The sequence below is a fragment of the Nyctibius grandis genome, chromosome Z, assembly GCF_013368605.1.
Source record: "Nyctibius grandis isolate bNycGra1 chromosome Z, bNycGra1.pri, whole genome shotgun sequence".
In the NCBI taxonomy this organism is placed as follows: Eukaryota; Metazoa; Chordata; class Aves; order Nyctibiiformes; family Nyctibiidae; genus Nyctibius; species Nyctibius grandis.
In genome coordinates this window covers 13,663,588-13,688,522 of record NC_090695.1, presented here as the reverse complement: position 1 = coordinate 13,688,522, position 24,935 = coordinate 13,663,588, and the positions used below count along the sequence as shown (strand labels likewise).

Sequence of the window (24,935 nt, the reverse complement as noted above, 5' to 3'; positions counted from 1 at the left end):
ATGGACACCTTCACTACAGACAAGACTATGTTAATGTACCTGATCCTTCTGAGCCTGGTGATTGGGAGCAGCAAGGGCTGCTACTGTGAACATTACCCATGGGGGTTGTGGTCTGCCTGTTCACAAACCTGCAACTACGGCACACAGACCAGGCACAGGTAGGGCCAAACTATCTCACTACTTCTGTGTTTCTATTTATTCCCTGAGAAAATAATGCTTCTGGGGAGGGGAACCTGTGTCTGAAGCTCCAGCTTCCATAATATACTGAGAAAAATTGTCATATCCAAGTGTTTACCAGATAAAGAGAATATATTTTAGTTGCAAGACTGAAAAATTACAAAATTATGTATATAGAGCATTATGGTGCCTCCAAACAAGCCTATATCTGCCAACACATGCAGTGAGGAGAGAGCAGCCAGGTCCTATGACAGCAGTGTGCATTGAGCAACCAGCCTCTCTGAGCAGATGGGGCTCGTGCTCAGTGTCCTGCTCTGGGAGTTCTGCCCAGTGCAGAGCAATGCCATGGGAGGAGTAAGCTCCAGCATGGCAAGCCTACAGAAAGTACCCCCCTGTATGATTAATTCTATGGCAACAGTTAAAGTCAAATAAAGATTCAGCAGCACCAAATCAGATGCAATTCAGTAGCAAACTCTAAACTCGTGAGAAATCCCCTCTTTTCCTCCAGGCTCTTTCTGTAGCTATTCTCTGGGACATTTGAAGTAATATGAATCAAAAAGAATTGCTCTGTAAACTTAAGGCATTTTTGGAATTTTCTTTTAATCAACATTCTGCAACCACCTATAATATCTCAAGTTTTTTTCGCTGAGCTCAAATAATTTTCTTTATTAGCCTTCACCCACAGTTACAGAACATCTATGACCTGTCTATGATTCTTTCCCTGCATAACTTGTTAACTTTTTTTAGGCAAATAAGAATGGATGAATATTACAGCCAGAACTTCTGTGACCAGCTGTGCACTAAGCAGGAATCTCGTGCATGTAACCAGCAAACATGTCCTATCAACTGTCAGCTTGGAGACTTCGGCCCTTGGTCAGAATGTGACCCATGCATTAAAAAACAAGTAGGTAGAAAATTTATTATGTGGGTTAAATGCAAGAAATTATGCTTAAGAGATCTCTTTGTTTCAGACATTCAACTTTATGGCAATTGATCTGCAAAATGACAGTTTAAGTTAACAAGGGAAATTGATTATGAATTATAACAGTAGAAGATGGAGAGAACAAGTTAAAATAAGCACATCAAAACAGAAAGGGGTGGTTTAGTAGCATAAATCCATTAATGAGAACTTGCTTCAAAAGTTCCATTGTCACAATCAAAGATGAGTTTTCCACGTAAAGAATAAATTAGGCTATAGAGTTTGCATGTCTGCTTAAGCAGGAGAAAGTCACGGAATCTTTAGCTTATCCATAGCATTCTATATGTTCCAAAGACACGAAAAATAGGATCAAAGCATCTGTTAAAAAGAGTTAACTGGAAAATCCTAACCAGCACTGCCTAGAAATGCTCAGGCTGTAGCTTACACTGATAGTCGGGATCAGTTTGAGATTGCCATTAAGAAATCCAGAGCACCGTTTCCCCAACCTTTATAGCCTACACAAAAAACAGGGGGATGTGCTTAATATCACAGAATCACAGAATCACAGAATGTTAGGGATTGGAAGGGACCTCGAAAGATCATCTAGTCCAATCCCCCTGCCAGAGCAGGATTACCTAGACCATATCACACAGGAACGCATCCAGGAGGGTTTTGAATGTCTCCAGAGTAGGAGACTCCACAACCTCTCTGGGCAGCCTGTTCCAGTGTTCGGTCACCCTCACTGTAAAGAAGTTTTTCCTCATATTTATGTGGAACCGCCTGTGTTCCAGCTTGCACCCATTGCCCCTTGTCCTGTCAACGGATGGCACTGAGAAGAGCCTGGCTCCATCCTCATGACACTTGCCCTTTACATATTTATAAACATTAATGAGGTCACCCCTCAGTCTCCTCTTCTCTAAGCTAAAGAGACCCAGCTCCCTCAGCCTCTCCTCACAAGGGAGATGTTCCACCCCCTTAATCATCTTCGTGGCTCTGTGCTGGACTCTCTCTAGCAGTTCCCTGTCCTTCTTGAACTGAGGGGCCCAGAACTGGACACAATATTCCAGATGCGGACTCACCAGGGCAGAGTAGAGGGGGAGGAGAACGTCTCTTGACCTGATAACCACACCCCTTCTAATACACCCCAGGATGCCATTGGCCTTCTTGGCCACAAGGGCACACTGCTGGCTCATGGTCATCCTGCTGTCCACTAGGACCCCCAGGTCCCTTTCCCCTACGCTGCTCTCCAACAGGTCTGTCCCCAACTTGTACTGGTACATGGGGCTGTTCTTGCCCAGAGGCAGGACTCTACACTTGCCCTTGTTATATTTCATTAAGTTTCTCTTTGCCCAACTCTCCAGCCTGTCTAGGTCCTTCTGAATGGCTGCGCAGCCTTCCGGCGCATCAGCCACTCCTCCCAGTTTTGTGTCATCAGCGAATTTGCTGACAGCGCACTCTATTCCCTCATCCAGGTCATTAATGAATATATTGAATAGAACTGGTCCCAGTACCGACCCTTGAGGGACTCCACTAGACACAGGCCTCCAACTGGACTCTGTCCCATTGACCACCACTCTCTGGCTTCTTTCCTTCAGCCAGTTCACAATCCACCTCACTACCCGATCATCCAGACCACACTTCCTCAGTTTAGCTGCGAGGATGCTGTGGGAGACCATGTCAAACGCTTTACCGAAATCGAGATAGACCACATCCACAGCTTTACCATCATCTATCCACCGGGTTATGTCCTCATAAAAGGCTATCAAGTTGGTCAAGCATGACTTCCCGTTGGTGAAGCCATGCTGAGTGCCCCTAATGATCCCCCTATCCTTGATGTGCCTAGAGACAGCACCAAGGACAAGTTGTTCCATCACCTTTCCGGGGATGGAGGTGAGGCTGACCGGTCTATAGTTACCCGGGTCCTCCTTCCTGCCCTTTTTGAAGACTGGAGTGACATTCGCTTTCCTCCAGTCCTCAGGCACCTCTCCCGTTGCCCACGACTTAGCAAAGATGATGGAGAGTGGCCTAGCAATGACTTCCGCCAGCTCCCTCAGCACCCGCGGATGCATCCCATCAGGGCCCATGGATTTATGGACGTCCAGATTGCTTAATTGGTCCCTGACCCAGCCCTCATCAACCAAGACAGATTCCTCCTCTTTCCTGACTTCTTCTGGGGCCTCAGGGGTCCGGGGCTCCTCAGGACAGCCTCCAGCAGTATAGACAGAGGCAAAGAAGGCATTCAGTAACTCCGCCTTCTTTTTATCCTCTGTCTCCAGGACACCCACCTCATTCATCAGTGGGCCTACATTGCCTCTAGTGTTGGTTTTACCTGCAATGTATTTGAAGAAGCCCTTTCTGTTGTTCTTGACCTCTCTTGCAAGGTTTAATTCCAAGGAGGCCTTAGCTTTCCTAGTTGCCTCCCTACATCCTCTGACAACAGACTTATATTCCTCCCAAATATCTGTGGAACAAAGCCCCAGGATGGTGTTTTTCTTCTTGGGCTTGTGTCTATTGACTGATGGTAGACTCAGAGGTGAGATGGCAGAGGGGAGAGGTGAAAAGTCAGGGGTTCAAGTGTATTTGACCTAAAGAAACCAAGCCCTGGCAAATGCAAGGTTGTAGGGAGTGAAGGGGAGTGGAGTGCAGAATGTTTGGAGTAGTTATGTGACTGGCGGGTCTGAGTTTTGAGGCTGACCATAATAGTAGCTCAAGTTTCTGTGCAGACACAGCCTACAGCTCTCTGAATGTCCCACTTGGCTTCAGAAATCCATGCCGGAAAAGCAATCTTGAAAAACCTTATATCATAAGTATACCTTTACATACATATATAACTTTCTGATGCCCATGCAGGATGAGGAAGACATGAAGAAGCTGTTCTAGGTGTGAGATGTGAACCACCCTATGTGGTTCCCATCCTGCAGCTGGGATGGAGACTACGAGAGCAGAGCAGGGAGAAACAGCGAAAGAGTGAGAGACAGCAAAAAAGCTGCAAGAGCTGAAAGGGGCCATTGCTCTCAATTGAACTGGTTTTTTTTTTGTAATTAATATCCTCTTAAATGGCTGAGTTTCTTACCTATGCATCCATATATAGAAGCATTGTTTAAATATTGATGCAACATATTTGCTGCTTTGAGCAAAAAGGTGCTTTTGTGGACTGTGATCCATTTTTCCCTCCAAGCTATAAAGATCACTTCTTGTGACTTTTATAAATATAAACATCCATCAGAATAGAGGACGTGACTTCTGAGGTAAGTGTGAAGACTAGTGTAAGCAAGCTCCCAGTGAGGGGGAGGGATGAAGAGGTGGAAGCTCATGCAAATAATATAGTGAGTGTTACGGAACCTAAATGGAGTACAAGGAAGGGTTATCTTGAGCTCAAAAGTTCTCAGATGGTCTGGTGTTGTCCCTCGCACTCTCCCTTCATAGTCACTCCATTACTGATGTTTACTAGACATCTTCCTGCATTGTTTGACTCCAGAGACTGTCTACAGGGAGGGAAGTAACAGAAGTCTGTGAGGAACTGCGCTTTTCCAGTGGGGAAAAATTCTTAGAGGAGGAACTGTACAGTCACACGCAGACAGATCTCACCATCAGTCCCTTGAATTGGAGTGGAAAACACACATGAAGTCATTTGTCTAGCAGCTGTCAGCTTTCGTATTGTGCATGGAGGTAACTGACTTGTGGGAAAAAAAATTTAGTGAGCTCCAGATTTTGCTCCCAGACCTTCTTTAGTAACAGAAACTTTCAGGAAAATTATTTTTGTCCTCCGCAGTCATCCGTTGCTCCTCAAACAAAAGTTCCCATGTATGGGAGCCACGTCAGCTGGTTTGAGGATGGGGATATGTACCACTGTCCCAGTATTTCTATTTCAACAGAGATGATAAAGAACAGGAAAAATCTCCGTAAGCCTGTTCACACACCATTTCCTACTGTACCTTTAAAACTGAAGATACAGGGACTGAACTTTTGTTTTCCCCAGTGATGTAGCCCAGGTTGTCAAGTGTTTAATCATGTATGCTCCATCAGGGCTATGGGGGCTCTTGGATTTCAGTTCCCTGCCTGCTTTACCTGGGATGATGGCGTGGTAGGATGTAAGGACAAAAATAGCTGATTATTTCCTTCAGTGCTCTGGTTTTGATAAAGCTTCAGCAGCACTGAGGCATGTGGCTCTGCCTGGGGGGCAGTTAGCTAAAAAACAGCTCACACAAACAACCCTGGTTTTATTTTCTCTGCCTTTCAGTTTCGTGTCCGGACACTCCTGCGACCATCCCAGTTTGGGGGTCAGGCCTGTACCGAGCCGCTGGTGGATTCCCGCCCATGCTTCCCAACCAAGCTCTGTAACATAGTGGAAGTTGATTGCAAGAATAAATTTCAGTGTGAAAGTGGTAATGATAATCCTCATTGCATAACTGCTGAATTATTAGATAGTTAAAAAATTAGACACAGAGTCTTGTATATTCCATGCACAAATTCCAGGGAAAAGGAGCAGGGAGAAAAGTCTACTTAAGTGTTTCATATGTATTAGTAGCAGCTGATGTTTGCAGCTTATGTTTCTTCTATAACTAAAAGTAATTCAAGTGCAATCTCTAGCTTGGGATGTCAGGATGACCATGATAGCTAGACAGTAGCACTGTTTCAATAATATTTTTTGCACAAATTTTTAATTTACAAACACATAGCAGCCTTCCAGTACCTGAAGGTACTACAACAAAGCTGGAGAGGGACTTCTTACAAGGGCATGTAGTGGTAGGATGAGGGGGAACGGTTTTAAACTGAAAGGGGTAGATTCAGGTGAGATATTATGAAGACATTCTTTCCTGTGAGAGAGTGGAACAGGTTGCCCAGAGAAGCTGTGGATGCCCCCTCCCTGGCAGTGTTCAAGGCCAGGTTGGATGGGGCTTTGAACAACCTGGTCTAGTGGAAGGTGTCCCTGCCCATGGCAGGGGGGTTGGAACTAGATGATCTTTGAGGTCCCTTCCAACCCAAACCATTCTGTGATTCTACGATTCTGTGATATCCATAGAGTTTGTCTGAACATAAACTCACACTAGTTTTATTAAATTTGTGAGTATTTCTTGTTTGCTTCGATTTAAATATACCTGATTAGCCTCAAAATAACTTTATCCACATATCCTTTTGCTAAACCTTAAATTAAGCCTTTGCATCTTCAAAGCAAGGCAAAACTGGCAGAGCTGAAACAACCATTTCTCATTGGAATAACCTAAGTGTTATATTGCCTCACTGTTACTTCCTAAGGCAAGTTCACACCTTTACTAGGGAAGAAGACAGACTGCCCTTTTCTGCATTCAGACATGATGAATCTTTGCATAAAGTTTCTTGCTGCTGCTGTTTCTCTGGTGCAGGTCGCTGTATTGCAAAAAAATTGGAATGTAATGGAGAAAATGACTGTGGAGACAACTCTGATGAAAGAAATTGTGGGAGGAAAAAGGCCGTGTGTAACAGAAAGTATGAGAGCATCCCAGGTGTGCAGTTAATAGGCAGTGGGTAAGCCAGCTTTGCTCATAAACTTGAGATTGTTGTCTCACTAATTTACATAACAAGATAATCCCCAGTTAGCATGTGAGAGTATCCTATTAAAACACATAATCTCTCAAATTAAAATTAACAAGAAATTATAAAAATGCAACTAAACCATCAGCCTAGGACTTGCCCACTGCATCTGCCAGTCCTGCTGTGGTCCTGCTCTGCACTGTCAGTGCATTAGATAACGAGCTGTCAGGGAGCACTGCTGTCTTGAGTGACCCTTCCTGCCTCACAGCAACCAGAGGATCACGTACAGGATCACGTGATCACGTCAGCTTGCAGCTCTGTTATGCCAAGTGCTTCAGAAATTTTGAGGATGTTCCTCTACAGATGTTTGTTTGTCTACGATACATTCCGCATGATACCAACTATCACCTCTTCCAGGCAATTTAAGCAGTGTAAAACTTAAACATGGGATGCTTGTCCCAGGTAGTCTTGCATTTTTGAATTGAATTTGAACTCAGTGCGCTCTGGTAACATCACTCATGGTAGAAATGGAGAACTGCTTGTTCGTTTTCCTAGGCCATTTTTAGGTATTTCTCTCCTTAAGAGTGATTGTCTTATGTTGATATTGGGATTATCTAGAGGGTTAGGCACTGCTGGAAAGTAGGAAACAGGATTGCTACTACAGCATTTTTCAGGTGAATTCAGTGTGAATGAGATGTTCTTGTAGAGGAGCTTCCTTCAAAGCAGTAACATAAGCCAGATGCTCATGCAGTTTCATTCAAACCTACAAAATGTTCAATGCAGCTATATGCCACTAAATGTTCCAAGTCTACATGTCTTTCTGGGATTGTTTAATCTCTGGAAATAATCTTTTTTTAGATTTCACATTCTGGCTGGAGAGAGCCGAGGAGAAGTCCTTGGCAACTCATTCAATGGAGGACAATGCACAACAGTGAAGCGCAACGAGACAAGGAAATCTTATCGTGTTCCTGCGAACCTGGAGGCTGTCAGCTTTCAGGTATTCTCAAGCAGCAACTCCTAGCTGAAAAACTCTTGCCATTATCACAATCCAAGTTATGTGTTCAAGTCTTAGGCAGTGAGATGTGTTTTAGGACAAGATTTCTCAACCTGGTGAGGCCTGAACATGCTTCATGTGATGTGTGGGAATGGGGTAAATTGAGCAGTCTGGTGCCTCTACTCATGCCTTTCAGATCTCTGTTTACTCACTGCATCATATATCAGTCAACATGATTGATCTGGGTTTCTCTCCCGCTTCCTCATTGCTGTGACCATGTCTTTGTTCTGACTTGGTACCAAGGGCCTTGCTCCTAACTCTGACATAATCTGGCCAGAGGTTGTTTCAAGTCCAAAGCTCATTTCAGCATCACTGCCGTATCCTCACAGTACTAATGACTGTCCTAACTCCAGCTTCCTTCTAGTCACTTTCAGCCTTGGGACACAGTTGCCCCCTGAGCCATTTCAGCCCCTCAGTCCTGCCTGTTTCCTGCCCGTTTCCTGCCCAGCCCCTCTGAAGAACAGCAAGGAGAGGAGGTAGACAGTCGGTCTGGGAGGCAGGAGGACAAGAAGTACACAATCTGGGGAGGAGTCTTGCAGGACAGGCCAAGGACAAAATGAACCTGGCTTGTATCTTAGCAAAAATCTGGGAATCAGTGAGGTTTTTTACACCTAATATTTAGAAAATACTTTGAATACCATGGTTAGGGCGTCCTGTTCATCCCTGTAGCTGGGAATCAAGAAGAAGAAAGGACAGAAAACATCAAGCTCTTTGCCTTGTACAATATTGAAGCCATGGGACTGGGACTCAGTCATGAAGGTCTGAGAGTCTTTGAAAAGTGTGTTGAAACACTTGTTGGAAAATTATTCCTAAGCTTTGGGTCATAGTGGTGGGGAATTTTAGAAGAAAGTGTTACATATTTTTTTTTTCCTTGTATAAATGCCTATTAGTAAATCTACTTCTTATCTTATATTCATCTCTCCTATTAACCTTTCTCAGTGTCATCTTTTGTGTTAAGAAGAGTTTTTTAGCTTATTCCCATATGACAAATAATCAGGCATGCTTCTTCCATTAAAAAATGAAGAATTCATTGCTTAATAGATTTCTGTTTCAGATTATTATTTGGGCAAATGTGTTTTGCTTTACTGAATCTCCAGGTAATAGATGAAGAGGATGATGTAACATCAGATTTCTACCATGATTTAACTCCCCTGAGTGATAGTGCTCATGGAAGTAGTTCATCCACTCATGGTGCTCGACGATCTTCTGGTGTTCCATATTTATTCTCAAGAAAAACACGGGTTAAAGTCACATCATCTTCCTCTTTCAAGAAAGCCATTGAAGCCTCATACGAAAAGGTAATTGAATGTTGCCTCCTATGTCTTCATTTTATTCAATTTCTGTCTGCTCACTTCAGAACTGAACTAACAAAGGCTACTTTCCTTATCAAGGCATTGGCATAACATTTTTTTCAAAAAAACCACTAGAATTACAGATTTAAAAGTTCCTCTTCTGATATTACAGGATATTCCTGGTTGTAACATACCTTCTGTAATGCAACATGCTTTTCTGTTTTCAGTACAGAAATCATAGGCTTATTCCACTTAAAAAAGCATAGATATGACAGAGATTTGAGATTATCAGATAGGGTAAAGCACTCCTTTCCCTAGTTATAGATTAAGAAGGCAGAATGCCATGTAGCAACAGTAGCAGACAACTCTAAAAAGAAATGAAATGCACTCAGGAATGTTATACATATGCATGTACTGAGAATTAATCTACATTAGTTTTTAATGTGGTAACTAACTTGCATATTGGAGTCTCATGGCTGCCAAGACGCACTTGGTCATAAAGATAATCTCAGAAATAACACATTCACAGAAAAGTTTCTGAGAACAGAAAACCTTTCTCCTATAAAATTCTGTACCTTTAATGCAGATGAATACTGTGGGATATAAGATATATAAGTACTTTTATAGTTTAACGGCAGTAAAGGATGGGCTATTGTTTGCACTTTTGCACGGAAGAGGCCATAGGACTGACTGAAACTAAGGCCTGTTGAAACCCAGGAGTTCTAACACATTTAGAATGAATCTTAATATTAAGACTTCCTATAATGGAAGTTCACTGCAGGCCTTGCTGAGTTGTCCTAACGGTTAAGTAACCTGACTTCTTAAACAGTCCATTACTTCTAGTTTGAATTCAACTATACTGAAGTTCCAGCTACTGGAAACCTGTTGACTTTCATTCCTATGTAGGTACCTGTACACAGATCAGGCTGGGGTTTTTTGTACAACTGGTAAGTTTATTTTGGTGGAATGGTGGCTTCTTATGGGCTTAAATGCAGACCAAAGCTACTTATGGAAATGTTAATTTAAATGAAACTTTCATCAGGAAGGTTTTTTGGATGTACATTGGTTTTCAACATTGTTGTCATGAAATCCCAGAAATCCATGTGAAATAGCCAATAACTTAGTCTGGTGTTGGCTAAAGATGACACAGGTTAAAATCCCTTATTAGTGGATCAATAGCAGGAGTTTTAATCTGGGTCTTCCTAATGTTCTCTACTGCATCATATGGGAAGCCTCTATTTTTATCTCTAACTGTATAAAATTTATTTATATGTGTTTTTTTAGATAGATGCATACTTACGAATGTTTGAGAGACCTATAAATGAAAGATTACTTAATCAGCATGTTCAGGTGCAACCCTGCTTTGTTAGAAAATTTCCAGTTAAAACTACTGTTTTCAACACCAGTCCAGCTTAGCTTGTGTTTGGCTGCTTTTTGACAATGAAGTAGTTTGTATAACAAAACTGAACTTGAGCATTCACGCTTGATTTAGATGAGGCTTTCTTTGGGAATAATCATCCCTGACCTACTAATATTTGGTATTAATACCTGGTACTCATGGGTCAAGCTTGCTACAGGCACCAGGGCTTACCACTATGATTAAACATGTGCCCAGAAATTACTGGAGACGTTGGAATCCAGTTTCCTGGGATTGTTCTACAAGTGACGGTTTCCAACATTGTGCGTGCCTTGGGGTTTTAACACAGAAATCACTGGGTTTGACAACTGTAAGGTAAATTGCTAGCAATAAAAGCACTTAAGATACATTTACTAGAAGAAAATGCAAATACAAGATGCATGTCAAGCTGAAATTCCTATTTGACATGCAAGTGCATACTAAAACCAACTAAAGTTTTAGAACCAATATCTGCCAAAGTGGCCTGCAATTTTGCATGTCATAACTGAAATGTTAGCTCGCAGAGCTGAAAATTGAGGATCAGAACCTAAATCACCTGAAAATCCTAAAAATGATGTTACCACGGGGTATTTTAGGAGCTGAACATAATATGGGAATTGTTAGATACCCTATTTCTTCCATTCTTATTCTCACTGCAGCAGAAAGCTGAGTACCCTTATCTTATTTTCCAATGTGCAAATGAGAGCACTGAAATGAGCAGTGCTGTGCAGAACTGAGAGCTGAGGTCCAGCTTGTGCCTTATGTTGCTTAGTCCTGGCTGGAAGAACTCCCTGTCTACATGCATCCTTGTGTCCTCCAAGCCAAGCGACCTTGGAGACAGAAGTGGAGTAGAGTCAACCTACCAGAGGCAAAATTCAGCAGAAGAACCCATGTATAAATCAGTAACAAATTGTTTTATAATGAATCTTTCCTATCTGCTGGTTGGTCATTCGCTCCAGTTTTCTGCCCCTCCTTTTGCTCTTGATGTCTTTGCTTTGGCCTTGTGCCATCAGTTCCCCTTGCCACTTTATAAATTCCTTCTTCCAGTAATTCCTATTCCTCTCCTTTCTATTTAGTTAAACTCTCACATAAACAACCGCTAGCATTGCTGTTTCAAAACCACCATTTTTTTCTAAATATAAGAGATGTTTCCAGTTTTTGAGGTTTCTCTATTTTTTTTGCCTCTTCTGTTAATAGCCTGACACTTGAACTCAATGACATCTTTATCCCTGTGGTTTAGTTTTATCAGACTGATAAATTGTGAAACTTCATAACAGTGAATTAGTATCCAAAATACCCACTCACCAGATTAGCTGCAAATGACCCATAGATGCTTATAAGCTGAAGCCTTTCCTCTGAAACTTTTGTTTGTCTTATCAATTGCTGGTGTATTTGTTATGGCAGGAATCCTTTTGCTTTCTGTTTGGTAGGTGCTCAGGGAGCCCTAATTTCTGTTGGAATACTATACACTCCCACAATGCAAAGGAGTAATAAGCATTGTCCTCAAGAACCTCACAGGGCTCTTTGAAACTCCAGAGCTAGTTTGTTCATGGTTAAAGCAGCATGATACACAGGATCAATTAATTCTTGCAGTGTATCTCAGGACATACTCTTTCCTCCTCCACTTTCTACAGTTAGCTACCTGTGAAGGTCCTAAGACTCCCCTTTTCTTATTTCTAGAATTCCAACTTTATTAGAGTCCATAAAGTAATTTCTGTTGCAAACTTCACAATGAAAGAGTCAGATCTGCAGCTCTCAGATGTCTTTCTAAAAGCACTTAACCACCTGCCCCTGGAGTACAACTACGCTTTATACAGCAGAATATTTGATGACTTTGGCACTCATTACTACACCTCTGGGAAGATGGGTGGTTCCTATGACATTCTTTACCAGTATAGCTCTGAGGAACTGAAGAACTCAGGTATGTAATCTTTAACAAGAGAATATCATTATTTTTTTACCCGTTTTTCTTATCAATGTTTTTAGGTCTTACACCACCATAGTAAGTTCTCCAATAGCAAAAAATCCTTTAGATTTACATAGACCCAGGAATTACTCACACTGCCTAAATATAGAGCAAGAAGAAATTTTTGCTCTACGCTGTCTTAATTTGAAAAGTTCAAGAGGTTCCTTACTTGGTAAACATTGTGTTCAGGGAAACCTCTTAAGACCTTCAGATCAAGGCCAGGTGCCACCAGGAAAAGGTGTTTCAGAATACTTCAGTGTGTGACTGAGGTCTGAGAGCTGTGTTACTTTTTGGGATAGAGCCATTAAAGTTGTTGGCATTGATTAGAAATTACTCTAAAACTATTCCCACGACTGCAAGACTGTCAAAATGAAAAGACAATACCACAAAAGTGGAAATCTAACATTAAAAGCTGTGATCCTTAATGCTGTAACTTGCATGGGTATGGGATGATACCTAATGGGATGGTAAGCACGACTCAGTCCAATGCTATTTGTACCTGGGGAAGGAGGTGCCTGCAGTAGTGAAGTCTCTAGCAGTGGGTGAGGAGCTGGGAGACCTGTGATGGCTCACCTCGATGTGGAAGCTTGGGGGCATGGTGTCATCATGTAACATGGTTATGGCGATAAGCTGCTGCTGTGTGGTAATTCTAGGCCTGGCAGTGGATGAATCAATGGAGTGTGTCCGAACAGAAACAACACGGCGTGTGTTCTTCCGGAAGAAAAAGAAAGTCAGTACCAGATGCACCACAAACAGGATGACTGTGAAACATGAAGGTGACCGTGATGAGAATAGGACCCATGTCCTGTTACTTACCCTGAGAGATACCATTCCCCTTGCTAGGTGCCCCAGGTGACCTCCCAGCTTTGTTAAACTACATATGCTCTTCCACCACTGTCAGAGGAGCCAGTATTTCACTGTCTCTGAAGCAGGCACTGGAAACATCCTCTTACTTGCAAAAGAAATTATGATGTAGCTCTTCCTCTGCTCTGAAGCACCATCACTAGGATCTGGTGGCACTGGCTCTTCCAGTCAGTCACAGATCTGAAGAACATTCCCCGTGGCCCTGGGTCCAGGGCCATGCTGAACAGGGAAATGGGCACAACTAGAAATGTGTGATCATGACTGAGTCCCTGATCTTCTTTAAGTGTTGCTCAGGGCTCATTGAGAGACTTGGGCAGCAATAACACTCCTTGACCTTCCCTTGCCATCTTCCTCATGCCATGCAGGCATCTAGGTGCAGGAGTTTCCTGGCAATGCAAGAAATGTGTCACAGGAATTGCAGAAAGTTGGTGCATTTTCTGCAAGAATGGCAAGAGTCACATTCTGCATCACTAAAAACAGGGATTTCATCACCACCACCATGTTTTTGTCCTCATTTTATGATCAATTTACATTGCTCAGGTGTTTACAGCTAGGACTAAAGATCCTGCCTTGCATTATGTTCTCCTAGAGCAGCCTGCTCTAACCCCTGCATTTTCCACAAGTGTCTTGTGTAGTTCTGAATATTTCCATGGCTGAGGTCTCAGACACTTTCATTTGGAAGGCTGCTGTCACAGCAAGTATTGTTTTTCTGAGCTTAGACTTCATTCTTCCAAGGGTAGCTTCAAGGATATCCTCTTACACTTTTTCTTAGAACTCTGTTGTTACATCTGCCATCTTTGAAGGCCTTTGTCTGACAATACTGTGATGAAATCCCCTTTCAGGTTCCATTTTGGAGTCAGCCGAACGGTCAGTCTCCCTTGTAAAAGGTGGCAGGTCAGAGTACGCGGCAGCTCTGGCCTGGGAGAAGAAGGGGGCTTTTCCAGGGCACACAGTCTTCACAAACTGGCTGGAATCAACAAAGGACAATCCTGTGGTGATTGACTTTGAGGTAAGAGAAGAACAAGAAAAACATTGAGATAGTAAAGCACTCACCAGTTAGCAGCTCTTCAGAGAGCTCTGCAGGTGTTTTTTAAATCAGGATGATGCTGTGTCTGATATGAATGCACATGCGTATGGGCATAACACAAACATACAAAACATCTGTTAGAACTACTTCTTGTGCTTGTCAGTTTATAAGCCACACCAGGTTTGCATAGCCCATGGGCAGTGAGAGTAAAAGGGAGGAGCACGAGTGAATTACTCTGGCACCAGCAGGAGCTCAGGCAAGGACAGAGGTTAGTTAGTGTGCAGGAAAGCAATGCATGGTGCTGGTAACACTTTTTTCCCCTGTGGTCTTTCCCTCGTCGGGCCTATGTTGCAAGGTACGACACACTGCTAAACTGAAACAAAACAGCAGTCCCCTGGTATCTCTGTCCTGCTTATTTAATGCCGCATGCTGGCGCTGCTGTGAGTGCACTGAGCTGCCTGGCTCCCCGGCTGGCACAGCAGCCGCTCAGTAGCAGTGGCAAAGCACTCGAGGAAAACAGCAACACCTGCCTGAACACAGCATGCAGTGGTCTTCCTCCCACTGCATCTCCTGAGCTCCTGAAGGCAGTGTAGGGATGCCTCACATGGCAGGGACCAGGCGTAAGCAAACCCCACATCATCTATAGTGTCCTGAATTTTTAGACATGGTATCCCACTTGGTTGGTTTTCCACTGGCTCACAGAGCCCTAAATTGGGGAAATAAAAGCAATACAAAGAGGATAATCACAGAATCACAGAATCAAATAGGCTGGAAGAGACCTCTGGGATCATCGAGTCCAACCTTTTACCTAACACCACTGTGTCAACTAGACCATGGCACTTAGATGTATAGCACTGTCATGCTCCTTTAAAGCATCCATAGCTTCCAACACACCTGACTCCTGTGTGATATGGCTTCATATGTAGGCTCTAGTGCCTTTGAAATCCTGCAGCTATGCTCAGCAGGACCCGGCCATGTCTAGGTAACCGCTTACTGATTGTCTGTCTACCAGGTGTCACCCATCGTGGATCTGGTGATGAATGTGCCATGTGCTGTGACCAAACGCCGCAACCTGGGGAGAGCCCTGAGAGAATACGCGGGCAGGTTTGATCCTTGCCAGTGTGCCCCGTGCCCCAACAACGGCAGGCCTGTACTTTCCGGGACGGAGTGCCTCTGCCTGTGCCAGGCTGGCACCTACAGCAAAAACTGTGAGACACGAGCTCCGGGTTACAAATCAGGTATTTGGGGTGATACTGTCATAATGTAAATATGGTCCTTCTGGTATCTATTTGTCCAAGATGAATCTGAGATACCCTTCCCCATAGCACTTCTTACCACATGACAGTGGTCAAAAAGTATAAGAATAAAGGTAGGATTAAAAATAAAAAATCAAACTGAATAGGCACAGCTCAAAAGAAACTGTAAGATATGGTAAAAATTCCTTAGCTACATAATTAAGATAATAGGAAATGAGCTGTTCAGCGATAAGGACGGAGTTGAGATCAAAGATAATTGATACAAAAATTAAGAAACCATTCCTTAGTTTTCCCTATAGCCTATTATGCTTAAGACTAAATGGCTAATGGAGATAAAAATTGTTGATTACAGTGCAGAAGGAAAACTCAGTTGTCTTGAGGTAAAGGGAACATAATTATAATTCTGAAGAATTTAAAGAACAATTTCATGCAAACAGGTTTTTGAATGAAATTGGCACTGGTGTCATACCTATGGGAAACCGAAGAAACTTACATTATTATATTTATTATTACATATATTTATATTCCAGGACCAAAAGCGGACAGAAGGGAAAGTCACTTAGGCAGCTACAGGTCTCATTATCTGACCCTTATAAAGAAATATTTTAAAAGAAATAAAAAATTGAAGATATGCAGATAGAGGTGAATGTAGAAAGTGTATTGCACGCAGAAAAGAAAGGGTGTGTAAATAAATATTTTTATGTATGCTTCATGGTGGCACAGATAAAATACCCCAGGGGTTAAGAAAAGACAATAGTGTTTTAATTTAACTTGCATGGATGTAGATTTGGGATTTAAACATGGTGTTAGAGCTCAGATTTATTTAATAACTCATTAGATACTGAGCTATCTAAAAAGGTTGTCAGCACCATGAAAACTCAAACATTGAGTGTGCAATAGAAGCAGAAAATAAGCTGCTTCTGGGTCTGAATGTCACTTGCAATCAAAACTAGAAAGGAAGATATATTTTACGTTTTCATGAAGCAGCTGGATTTGGCTGACCATCTCTTTGGAAAACTTCACATTCTAGAGACAATCTACTCCCTTAACAGCAACAATTTTAAATCCTCCGAAAATGGCTGTTATGAATTTGCCACCATCCCTATCCTGTGTGGCCTTAAGAGAAATACTATGTATGGTACAGATCTACCAAAAGATGTGATTTCTTTTATCTCTTGCAGTTGCTGTAGATGGCCGCTGGGGTTGCTGGTCTGAATGGAGTTCATGTGATGCTTCCTTCAAAACAAGAAGGACTCGGGAGTGTAATAATCCCTCCCCAATGAATGGTGGGAAGCCCTGTGAAGGTGAACGGGAAGAAGAGGAGGACTGTTATGTCTCTCTGTTCATGGACAGGTAAGAAGATGATAGATCAAAAGATCTCCACAGTCATGGGGCACAGTTAAGGAGCCTTCCAGAATGGTTTTGTGACTACCAAGGAGAAATGGTAGTCAGGAGTCACAACTCTCCTGTCTGAACTTCTGTGGTGGGGCTGAGAGTAGGACATGTCTGAAAATCTTTGCAACTTGCTTCAAGTTTGGATTTATTCATTGTTTATTCCTAGAAAATGGCTGATGAATTACATACTAAAGTATGACTGTAGTTCTCTTATACTGCTTTCCATGGCTTCTTATTCAAAGCCACGGGAGAACTCATCTGCTTCCAGTCATGGGAGTTTGCAGTTTCTGTTTTTTTAATATGACATCCTCTTCTCTTAGAGGTTTAGGTTTGAACTCAGTCTCAGAGAGAATTCCATTGAAACTACCAAGCTTTTCATATTCCCTCATTAAGTATGTCTCGTACTGGTTTTTCATGGTTTTGTCTTAAAATTGTAACTCCAACTGAAACTGGCTCAGTTTCTTGCATCTTCAATAGCAAGGCTTTGTGCAGATTCAGTTTTTTCATCAGGGATTTTCATCATCCCTGCTGTAATGACTACAGAGGAGATTCTGGAGTGGATAGGAGAGGATTAAAAGCAATGGGCTCCACAGTTCTTTGTTACTCATCTCAGTTAGACACCGCAGGCTCTACGGCTCCACACTTACAAAGACCAGCCTGTTTTAACCATTGCCTGATGGCAACAGGTGGGTTTTGACTACTCTATCTTAAACCCAACCAAATCACGTGGACTTCTTAGAGACTTCCTCCACATGCTGTTCTTTGCCTCTTTTTCTTACTCTATAAAAATATTTCATTAATTATGTCAACAGAAATTGTAGCCCTATATCTATCACGTTTTTTGTGCTCTCAGAATCTCCCTACTGTCAGCACCTGCAACTTTTTATGTCCACCATCTTTTATTTAGCAGAATAAAGCTTTTTCACCATGGGGATGGGGGGACAAGACACACTCTTAGCATTCCTGTCCAAAGCTCCTGACATTCTGCCATTGTTATTTGGTGACGTGAATCCTTAAGATACATCCTTACCAGCAAATTTTTACTTTTCAGAGGTGCTCCTTGTATAAATGATGACGAAGCCAGAAGAGAAGAGGATATCTTGATTGGTGAACCTGAGTCTGGGTGCTCCAGGCCTGACCCACCAGAAAATGGCTTTATCAGGGTAAGCATGAAAAATGAGTGATACAGAAGGAAAGTATAGTAGTTGCAGAGCTGGGAAATTTTACAGCTTCTTTGCTACATGTGCCTGATACGCAAGCTAGCTACTGTGCTAGTGAGCATGTTGCTGTGTATGTGACATGCTGTGGGACTCTAGTCCACCAAAGTCCACCAGCAACTGAAGCAAAGACAAGGTAAAATCTGTTTCAAACAATGGTCCTTGAATCCTTATTCTGTAACCATGACATCAGTTAGTCCAGCTGGGCAAACATATAATTATATAGATGAACGGATGACTCATATTTCAGAGTAGTAAAAGCACGCATTCATTACATTATATCATCAGGCTTTTATCATTGTTTCTTTTGACAATGTCCAGTCTCATTACTATTGATTTTTGAGGGGCTTTTTGGTTTCTTTTTTGTAGAATGAAAAGAACCAGTATGCTGTGGGGGAAGAAGCTGAAATTGCCTGTATGAGTGGTCATGTCCTCAGTGGCTATCAATTCCTTCGGTGTCTGCCAGATCAAACCTGGAGGCAGCAACCTGTTGAATGTCAATGTAAGAAAGAGAAAACTAATTTAGCCTAGCAACAAAACAGAAGTGGAAGAAAAAAACACAAAATAGATTTTAATACAGGTTTTAACAAAAGAATCTGTAATGATATCTGGAAAGATAGCATTTTAAGAAGGTATTTCACGTAGAGATGGCAAACTCCTACTGAGTCACTACACCATTCCTCTTTCAATTCAGAAGTGTTGCTATTATGTGCTTTGTAAGGATATTGTAAAATTCAATGCTTTAGAAACCCCTCAGCTGGATGCTGTGAGGTCCTTCTCTTGTCTAGTTTTAAATATGTCTAACAGAAGGACTCATCTTTTGTTTCCAGACTTACATAGATATCTTTAAGTTGATGACAGTTACTCTGAAGAAAGTGTTCTTAGATGAATTTGTCTTCTACTTTTTATGTTAAAAGGGTGATGTGTCTCTAACCACCACCCCCCCAGGCTGACTTTAAAATCCCCATGATAAATCAATGCCTTGAAGTATTTCTAGTCCAGTTAAGAATTAAGGATCAGAACTGACTTGGGTTTGCTAACAGGAGAGATTCCAATAGTTTTCTAGAACTCAGTGTGATTTCATTAACTTAGTGTTCTTTTTATCAAAAAATTTACCTGAATATACTTACAAGCTTTCCGTTGCCATTCATTTTAATGGTTTTGCTAATAGCTTTATTAACAAAAGAAAAATTAAAATATGCTGTTAATGCCATTCTTATTGTTTTTAAACTGTAAAATTAAATTACTCATAATAGCATACATTAGAAACTCATTGTAATTATTGAGTTATTGGTCGGGAAATATTTTTAAAGACTATGACAGTGCACTGAAAATTTCTAGACTTAATTATGTTAAATATTTATTAGTTTTGAATGTCAGTCAAATGTTTAGTGTTATTGAGTGTCTTTATGACTCTTCAGATGAAGCACTATGACTTGCTGTAAATATCAACACACCATAAAAGCAACAAGAATTATACTTTTTTCTTGTTTATTACAGTCTCGGTATGCCTCAGGCCACCAACATCTGACAGCATCACAATTTCTCCATTTAAGCAAGAGTACAACATTGGTGAAACTGTGAAGCTGAGCTGCCCAGCTGGGTTTATAGTCACTGGTCAAACACAGTATACCTGTGGGAAAGACCTGTCCTGGATACCTCCTATTTTGAGGTCCATTACATGTGAAAAAGGTTAGTATGCCTGCAGATACTTTACTGTTTCTATACGGCTGGAATTAACAGCACAGTTTATTTTAGCTAGCTAGAACTAGGAGGCAGATGACTGGCTTTGGGACATACAGCAACTGGTCATTAATTTTGAATTTACTTTGTCCCTACCACCGTGCCATATAATTTCAGCCCCAAACTTCCGCATTAAGTTCAGAATTTTTTGGGTGCAATGTACTGTACACTTTAATTATGAAAGTGAGTTACTGAAACTGTTTTCTTCAAAACAAAACAAAACGAACCCCAGCTGTATTAACAAGGCTTTATGAAAGTAAAGTAGGAGAATGCATTCTGTTGAAACTCAGCTTCTTGTCTTGCACAGGATTTTCCAGTGATTTTTGCAAAGACTGGTGCGTACTTGTGGAATCCCACTCACTGCAGCTTCTGAAGAGAGAAATATGGGATAAACAGAAATAAATCCATTTTAGATTTTACAGCAGGAGTCTAAGATATTTCTGTTCATGTTGTTACTAGTAACAATAACTCTCTCTCTTTTGTTTCAGATGTGCAAACTAAAATTAGAGGTGTTTGCAATGCAGGACAAAAGCAGGTTGGATCTCAGTGTGTTTGTATGTCTCCACAAGAAGACTGTGGGTAAGTTAAGTACTTTCATTAGAAAAAGAAAAGTCAGAGTTTCTCTGCTGTTAGACAAAGAGGCCATTATTACACAAAACAGGAAGAGTAACAAAAGACAACAGCACTTCAGGGCTACTCTCTGTTCAGATATTAGTCAGTCTCTTTATCCAAATTACAGTCCCATATAGAGATTATGAAGTAAATGAACAATGACATTAACCAAATGGCACACCAGGGTGCATCCTCCTACTCTACATGACCATCTGCTACTAGAGATGCCAACTCTTCGTTTTCTTCTCTTTATTCCTCCACTTTCTATATTTTCACTGTCATCACCTTGCTATAATAGGTCATGCTCCTTCCATTTGAGATTAATCTTTTTCAGATGAACATGCTGCAAAATACACTGTACGTTTCAGTCTCCAGAGCATGTAAAGATTTGTAAGACTTGGATTTACTGTCTCTTTACGCAACGTGACCTGCACAGACCATTGAGCCTTCAAGTGAATACAGTGTTATCCTAGAGGATTTTTAGTAAATGGTTGGCCAGGATGGAGTTGTGGTGTGGGGCTGGAGATGGGAAAGATGAGCACAGATTGAATATGAGCTGGGCTGTTGTAGGGCTGAGATCAACACACATTCCACCACAGTGCTCCTGTGTGACCACAGGCAAGTGCCTTACCATGGGATTAATCTCATTCATGTCAGAGCCCAAATAACCAGGTGTCTTATATCTCTCAAGAGTCCTTGGGTAGAAAGAGAGCATGTTCAGAGGGTGATAGTCATTGTCAAAAGTATATAGGCCAAATCCTCTGAAAACTAGAGAGGCTTTGTTGACTAAATTTATAAGCTTAACTCAAGAGGCTAAACAAGGTGAGCTGTATTGCTCCCTTTCTTTGGGAAAACAAAGCTCCACAAAATGATGCTGCTTGGAAACGCCTGCACTTGCTGAGAACCAATCCACTCAGGAACCAAGAGCAATACAGAAATAAACTACAGGCAGCATGGCTGGGTTTGCCTGCCATTGGTCCCAAACTAACTGCCTCAGAGGCAGTCTTGCACGCACAGCTGCAGGGCTGCATTAACTCAGACAAGCCACCCCAAGGGCTGTGGAAATTTCTCACACCTTGTGGAGATAACAGCACCTCCTGTTTTCTTGTGCAGGCATGTGTTCTTCACCTCCCATCTGTTGGACAGGACCAAAGCTTCCTCATCTCACAGCACTGTGCTGTATCAAGTTCAGGTCCTGCAGTAGCTGGAAAAGCCTTAGGTCTTTAGACAGATATCCAATCTGGCCATGGCTTTGCTGTGTTTCATCTGATGCTGGTGGAGCAGTTAGAAGCATGGACTTGTTCCATAGCCTGCTAAAATAATTCTTCTTTTTTTCCTTGGGGCAGCCACTACTCAGAAGACATCTGTGTGCTACATGCTGTTTCTGCACAGAATGTGACCAAGCCCAGCTGTCAGTATTCAGCTGAAATGTGCCTCGGAGAGCAGTCATTTCATTTCTTGCATGCTGGCCCTTGCCACGGTGATTCCAACCTAGACTGGGCTATTGAAAGGGCAAAGCTCTCTACAAAAAGCTTAAAGAAAGTGCCCTGTGGCTATGACATCTGCTACGACTGGGAGGATTGTCCAGGTATGACTCCTGAACAGTGGGATTTATCCAACCATTTGGATCTAAAAATAAAATATGCTGACTCCTTCACTGCTCCAAGAATGGGATTTACAGGCATTGTGGTCCACCTGAGCAATTCATGGTGAGAGGAGTGTGGATGTATGGTCAGTCCCATGTCCTTGCTAGCAAGTGTTACACTTAGCTATGTGCCTTTTCCCTTAGGCATGAGTGGTGTAGCATTGCCACTTCCCATTAGTAAGGCACAAAAGGAACTTGGAGATTAAGGGAACTTTTTCAAGAGAGTTAACATTTGAGTCTTTAATCACAGGAATGTAGTCAGTAATGTTATTGCCCATTCCCTGTGAGGCTACTATAACCACTAGTTTGTACTTCAGGAGTTAATTTGGGCCACACCCTCTATAGCATATAATTCAATTATGAAATTAGATCATGATAGTACTTAAAAAGCAAGACTGGGTCCATCAGGCTTAATGGGATTTTAATGGTAAAATTTGCAAATACTCCTATGTGAAACCTGTGTTTATTAAGAGTTTTAATGAACTAGCTAAGCTGGTGAAATCCCTAAGAGGATTATTTTATAAACACTGTTGTGCAACTTGGCTATTTACTCTGTGCAACTTGGTGATAAGAGCAGTGGATTTTCCTGTAAATGTCTGAGGTGCTGGCTGGCTCTGCGCACAACAAGCTCTTGCCAGCAAAAGGCTGAGTGGCAGCTCATTCCTTCACTTGCTTCCAGAGACAAATATGATCCTTATCACACCTTGTCTACTTATGATAAATAAAGCAACAGCAGCGTGCAGCACTCCTAAAACCCCGTTTTGAAGATGCAAGATTTCTGCAGCACAGGATTTGAAGTAGGTGTCTGTAAAACTACTACATGAGATGTTGTTCCTCATGGCACTGAAACAGAGGGCACGACCAGGTGTGTGCTTCAAGACACATGCTGTGTTGGAGGCACCTTGGGCTCCTGGGAAGGTGGTTATAACTTAGAAAGATATTTGGCTTATTTATTCCAGAGCCCCTAAGAGAAGCCTAGATCTGCTCCCACTCTGGAAGTGACTTAAAGCTCGATCCTGTGCCAGCATGTCAGTGTTTTTCTCTCAAAAGCCTACAAGAGAACCCTATTCAGTGAGGAAAAATGAGAGAGAGAAGAAAAAAACAATAAATAAATAAGTTTTCATTGTGGTACTCAAGAGGTTTGAATCAGACTTCCCTCCTCTCCATCTCCACAAAAGTCCGCTTTCTCATGAGTATGCACAAACATTTAGGAAATGGAAGTTTTGGTTTTCCTGGGAACAAGTAGTTGATATCAACACAGAGGCAGAAGATACTGCAGTACCACGTGAAAGTAGCTAAACAGAGGAAAACACACATTTTTCATACGTTTTAAGAAAAGGAAGGCAGAAACTTAGTTTCCTGCCTAGGGAACTTCTGGGAAAGAATATAAAGAGTCAGAATCTGATTAGATCGGAAATGGGTAATGAAATAATCAGCAGGACTGAGCTTTACCACAGGCCAGCAGTAGGTAGCTTAGCATTCATAAAGGGACCTTTAATGAAATAGGAGCTGACACAATATGGACCTTAAGACTCCATCTCACAGAAACATTGTGTGAAAGGACAATTGGGAACAGAAAGTCAACTTAATATCTTTTGGTTTAGAAGAAAGGTCAAGGAAAGTGAACAGGTATAATAAATAGTTAGATTCTTCATTTTTGCTTCTGTATTGGCCACTGCTGCAAAACCTAATATTTAAAGCTGCTTTTGTCTCTATTCCTAATACCCTACCACCTAGTGTATGCACTATAGGCTTTTTGTAACTAACATATCACAAACCTCCAATAGTGTTTTTCCCTGTTGGACTTTAAAATGTTGTCAAACTACAAAATATGTTTTTAGTCATGACATTTGCAGATAAAACTCCAACATGTTCATTCCCAGAGACGCAGACCCAGTGCTCCTGCCTGATGCCTTACCAGTGCCCCAAAGAAGAAAGCCGCCTTCACTGCATCCATATGGAGTCGACAGGGAGGAGGAGGACAGCCAGTCATTGCATGCTGGCAGCGATGAAGTGTGCTGGCATCAAACTGGAGGTGCTGGAGCAGGAGAGCTGCCTGGCATAACCCGTCAGCTCTCCTGGCAGCCTCCACAACCATCACACCGTGCGCAGGCTGAGCCACCCTGGGGAAAACTCAGCGGGTTATGAAAGGACAGGTAGATCAAAAACAAAGGAGGAAAGAAAAAACCCCAGAGTTTACAACAGATTTTTGGGAGAAGGGTGGGAGTGGGCTTTTTTTTGGTCTGGAAATTGTCTGGGGCGTGTGGTATAGGGCGTGTTCTCACTGCTGGTAACTCTGTGGATGTACAGAGGGAGGGAGGGGAGTGGATGGGAAGGGATAAAGGGCAGCATTGCCTCTGGTGTCCCTGGTGCTGGATGAGACTTTTCCTTTCCTCAGTCATTTGTTGCTCTGTTTCTGCACTTGTGACAGCTATGCACCCTAGTCGTCTCGCTGGCTGAGTTCCAGCTATATCATCCAGGCAGGCAGACTTGAGCATCATTGCACATTCCCTCTGACACCTAATGGGGTCATGAAGGGGGCTACCCATCTGGGCACTCCATGGTATAAATTCAGGGAGAAATACAAAATACAGAAAACCACAAATATGCAATGATTGAGTGAAGTCTTCAAAACCACAAGATTTTAAATCAGAGTAACTGAAGGGAGGAAACATTTCCTTTCTGGGTTGGTTTGCTGGTTTTGAGCCTTCGACACTGTTGGAGAATTTTTATGGTACCCCTCGAGGTGAATTAAACACATGTTTGTGCTTAAATATAAAAGAAAAATGTAATAAACAATGCATTGGGCAGCATCCTGCTGTAACACTATGCAGTTCTACATGGAGTCTGCAAAGATGTGT

The 24,935-nt window shown here is 42.1% G+C and overlaps 1 protein-coding gene across 1 annotated transcript; it reads left to right on the top strand.

Moving 5' to 3' along the window:
- Positions 1-24,139, top strand: C6 (complement C6). Its single transcript, XM_068422150.1, has 17 exons — positions 1-158; positions 925-1,081; positions 5,337-5,481; positions 6,460-6,601; positions 7,466-7,604; positions 8,759-8,959; positions 12,030-12,270; positions 12,969-13,091; positions 14,022-14,188; positions 15,219-15,444; positions 16,644-16,815; positions 17,909-18,020; positions 18,444-18,576; positions 19,575-19,766; positions 20,306-20,396; positions 21,776-22,017; positions 23,958-24,139. The coding sequence occupies exons 1-17, from the start codon at positions 1-3 to the stop codon at positions 24,137-24,139; spliced, it is 2,823 nt and encodes a 940-aa protein (XP_068278251.1).
- The last annotated feature ends 796 nt before the right edge of the window (positions 24,140-24,935 follow it).

Excerpts from the sequence above, each read along its gene's own strand:
- C6 (XM_068422150.1), top strand. The coding sequence starts at position 1 with ATGGACACCTTCACTACAGACAAGACTATGTTAATGTACCTGATCCTT. Across the intron at positions 14,189-15,218 it reads CTGTGGTGATTGACTTTGAG|GTGTCACCCATCGTGGATCT; the intron begins GTAAGAGAAGAA and ends TCTGTCTACCAG. Across the intron at positions 18,577-19,574 it reads GCAACCTGTTGAATGTCAAT|TCTCGGTATGCCTCAGGCCA; the intron begins GTAAGAAAGAGA and ends TGTTTATTACAG.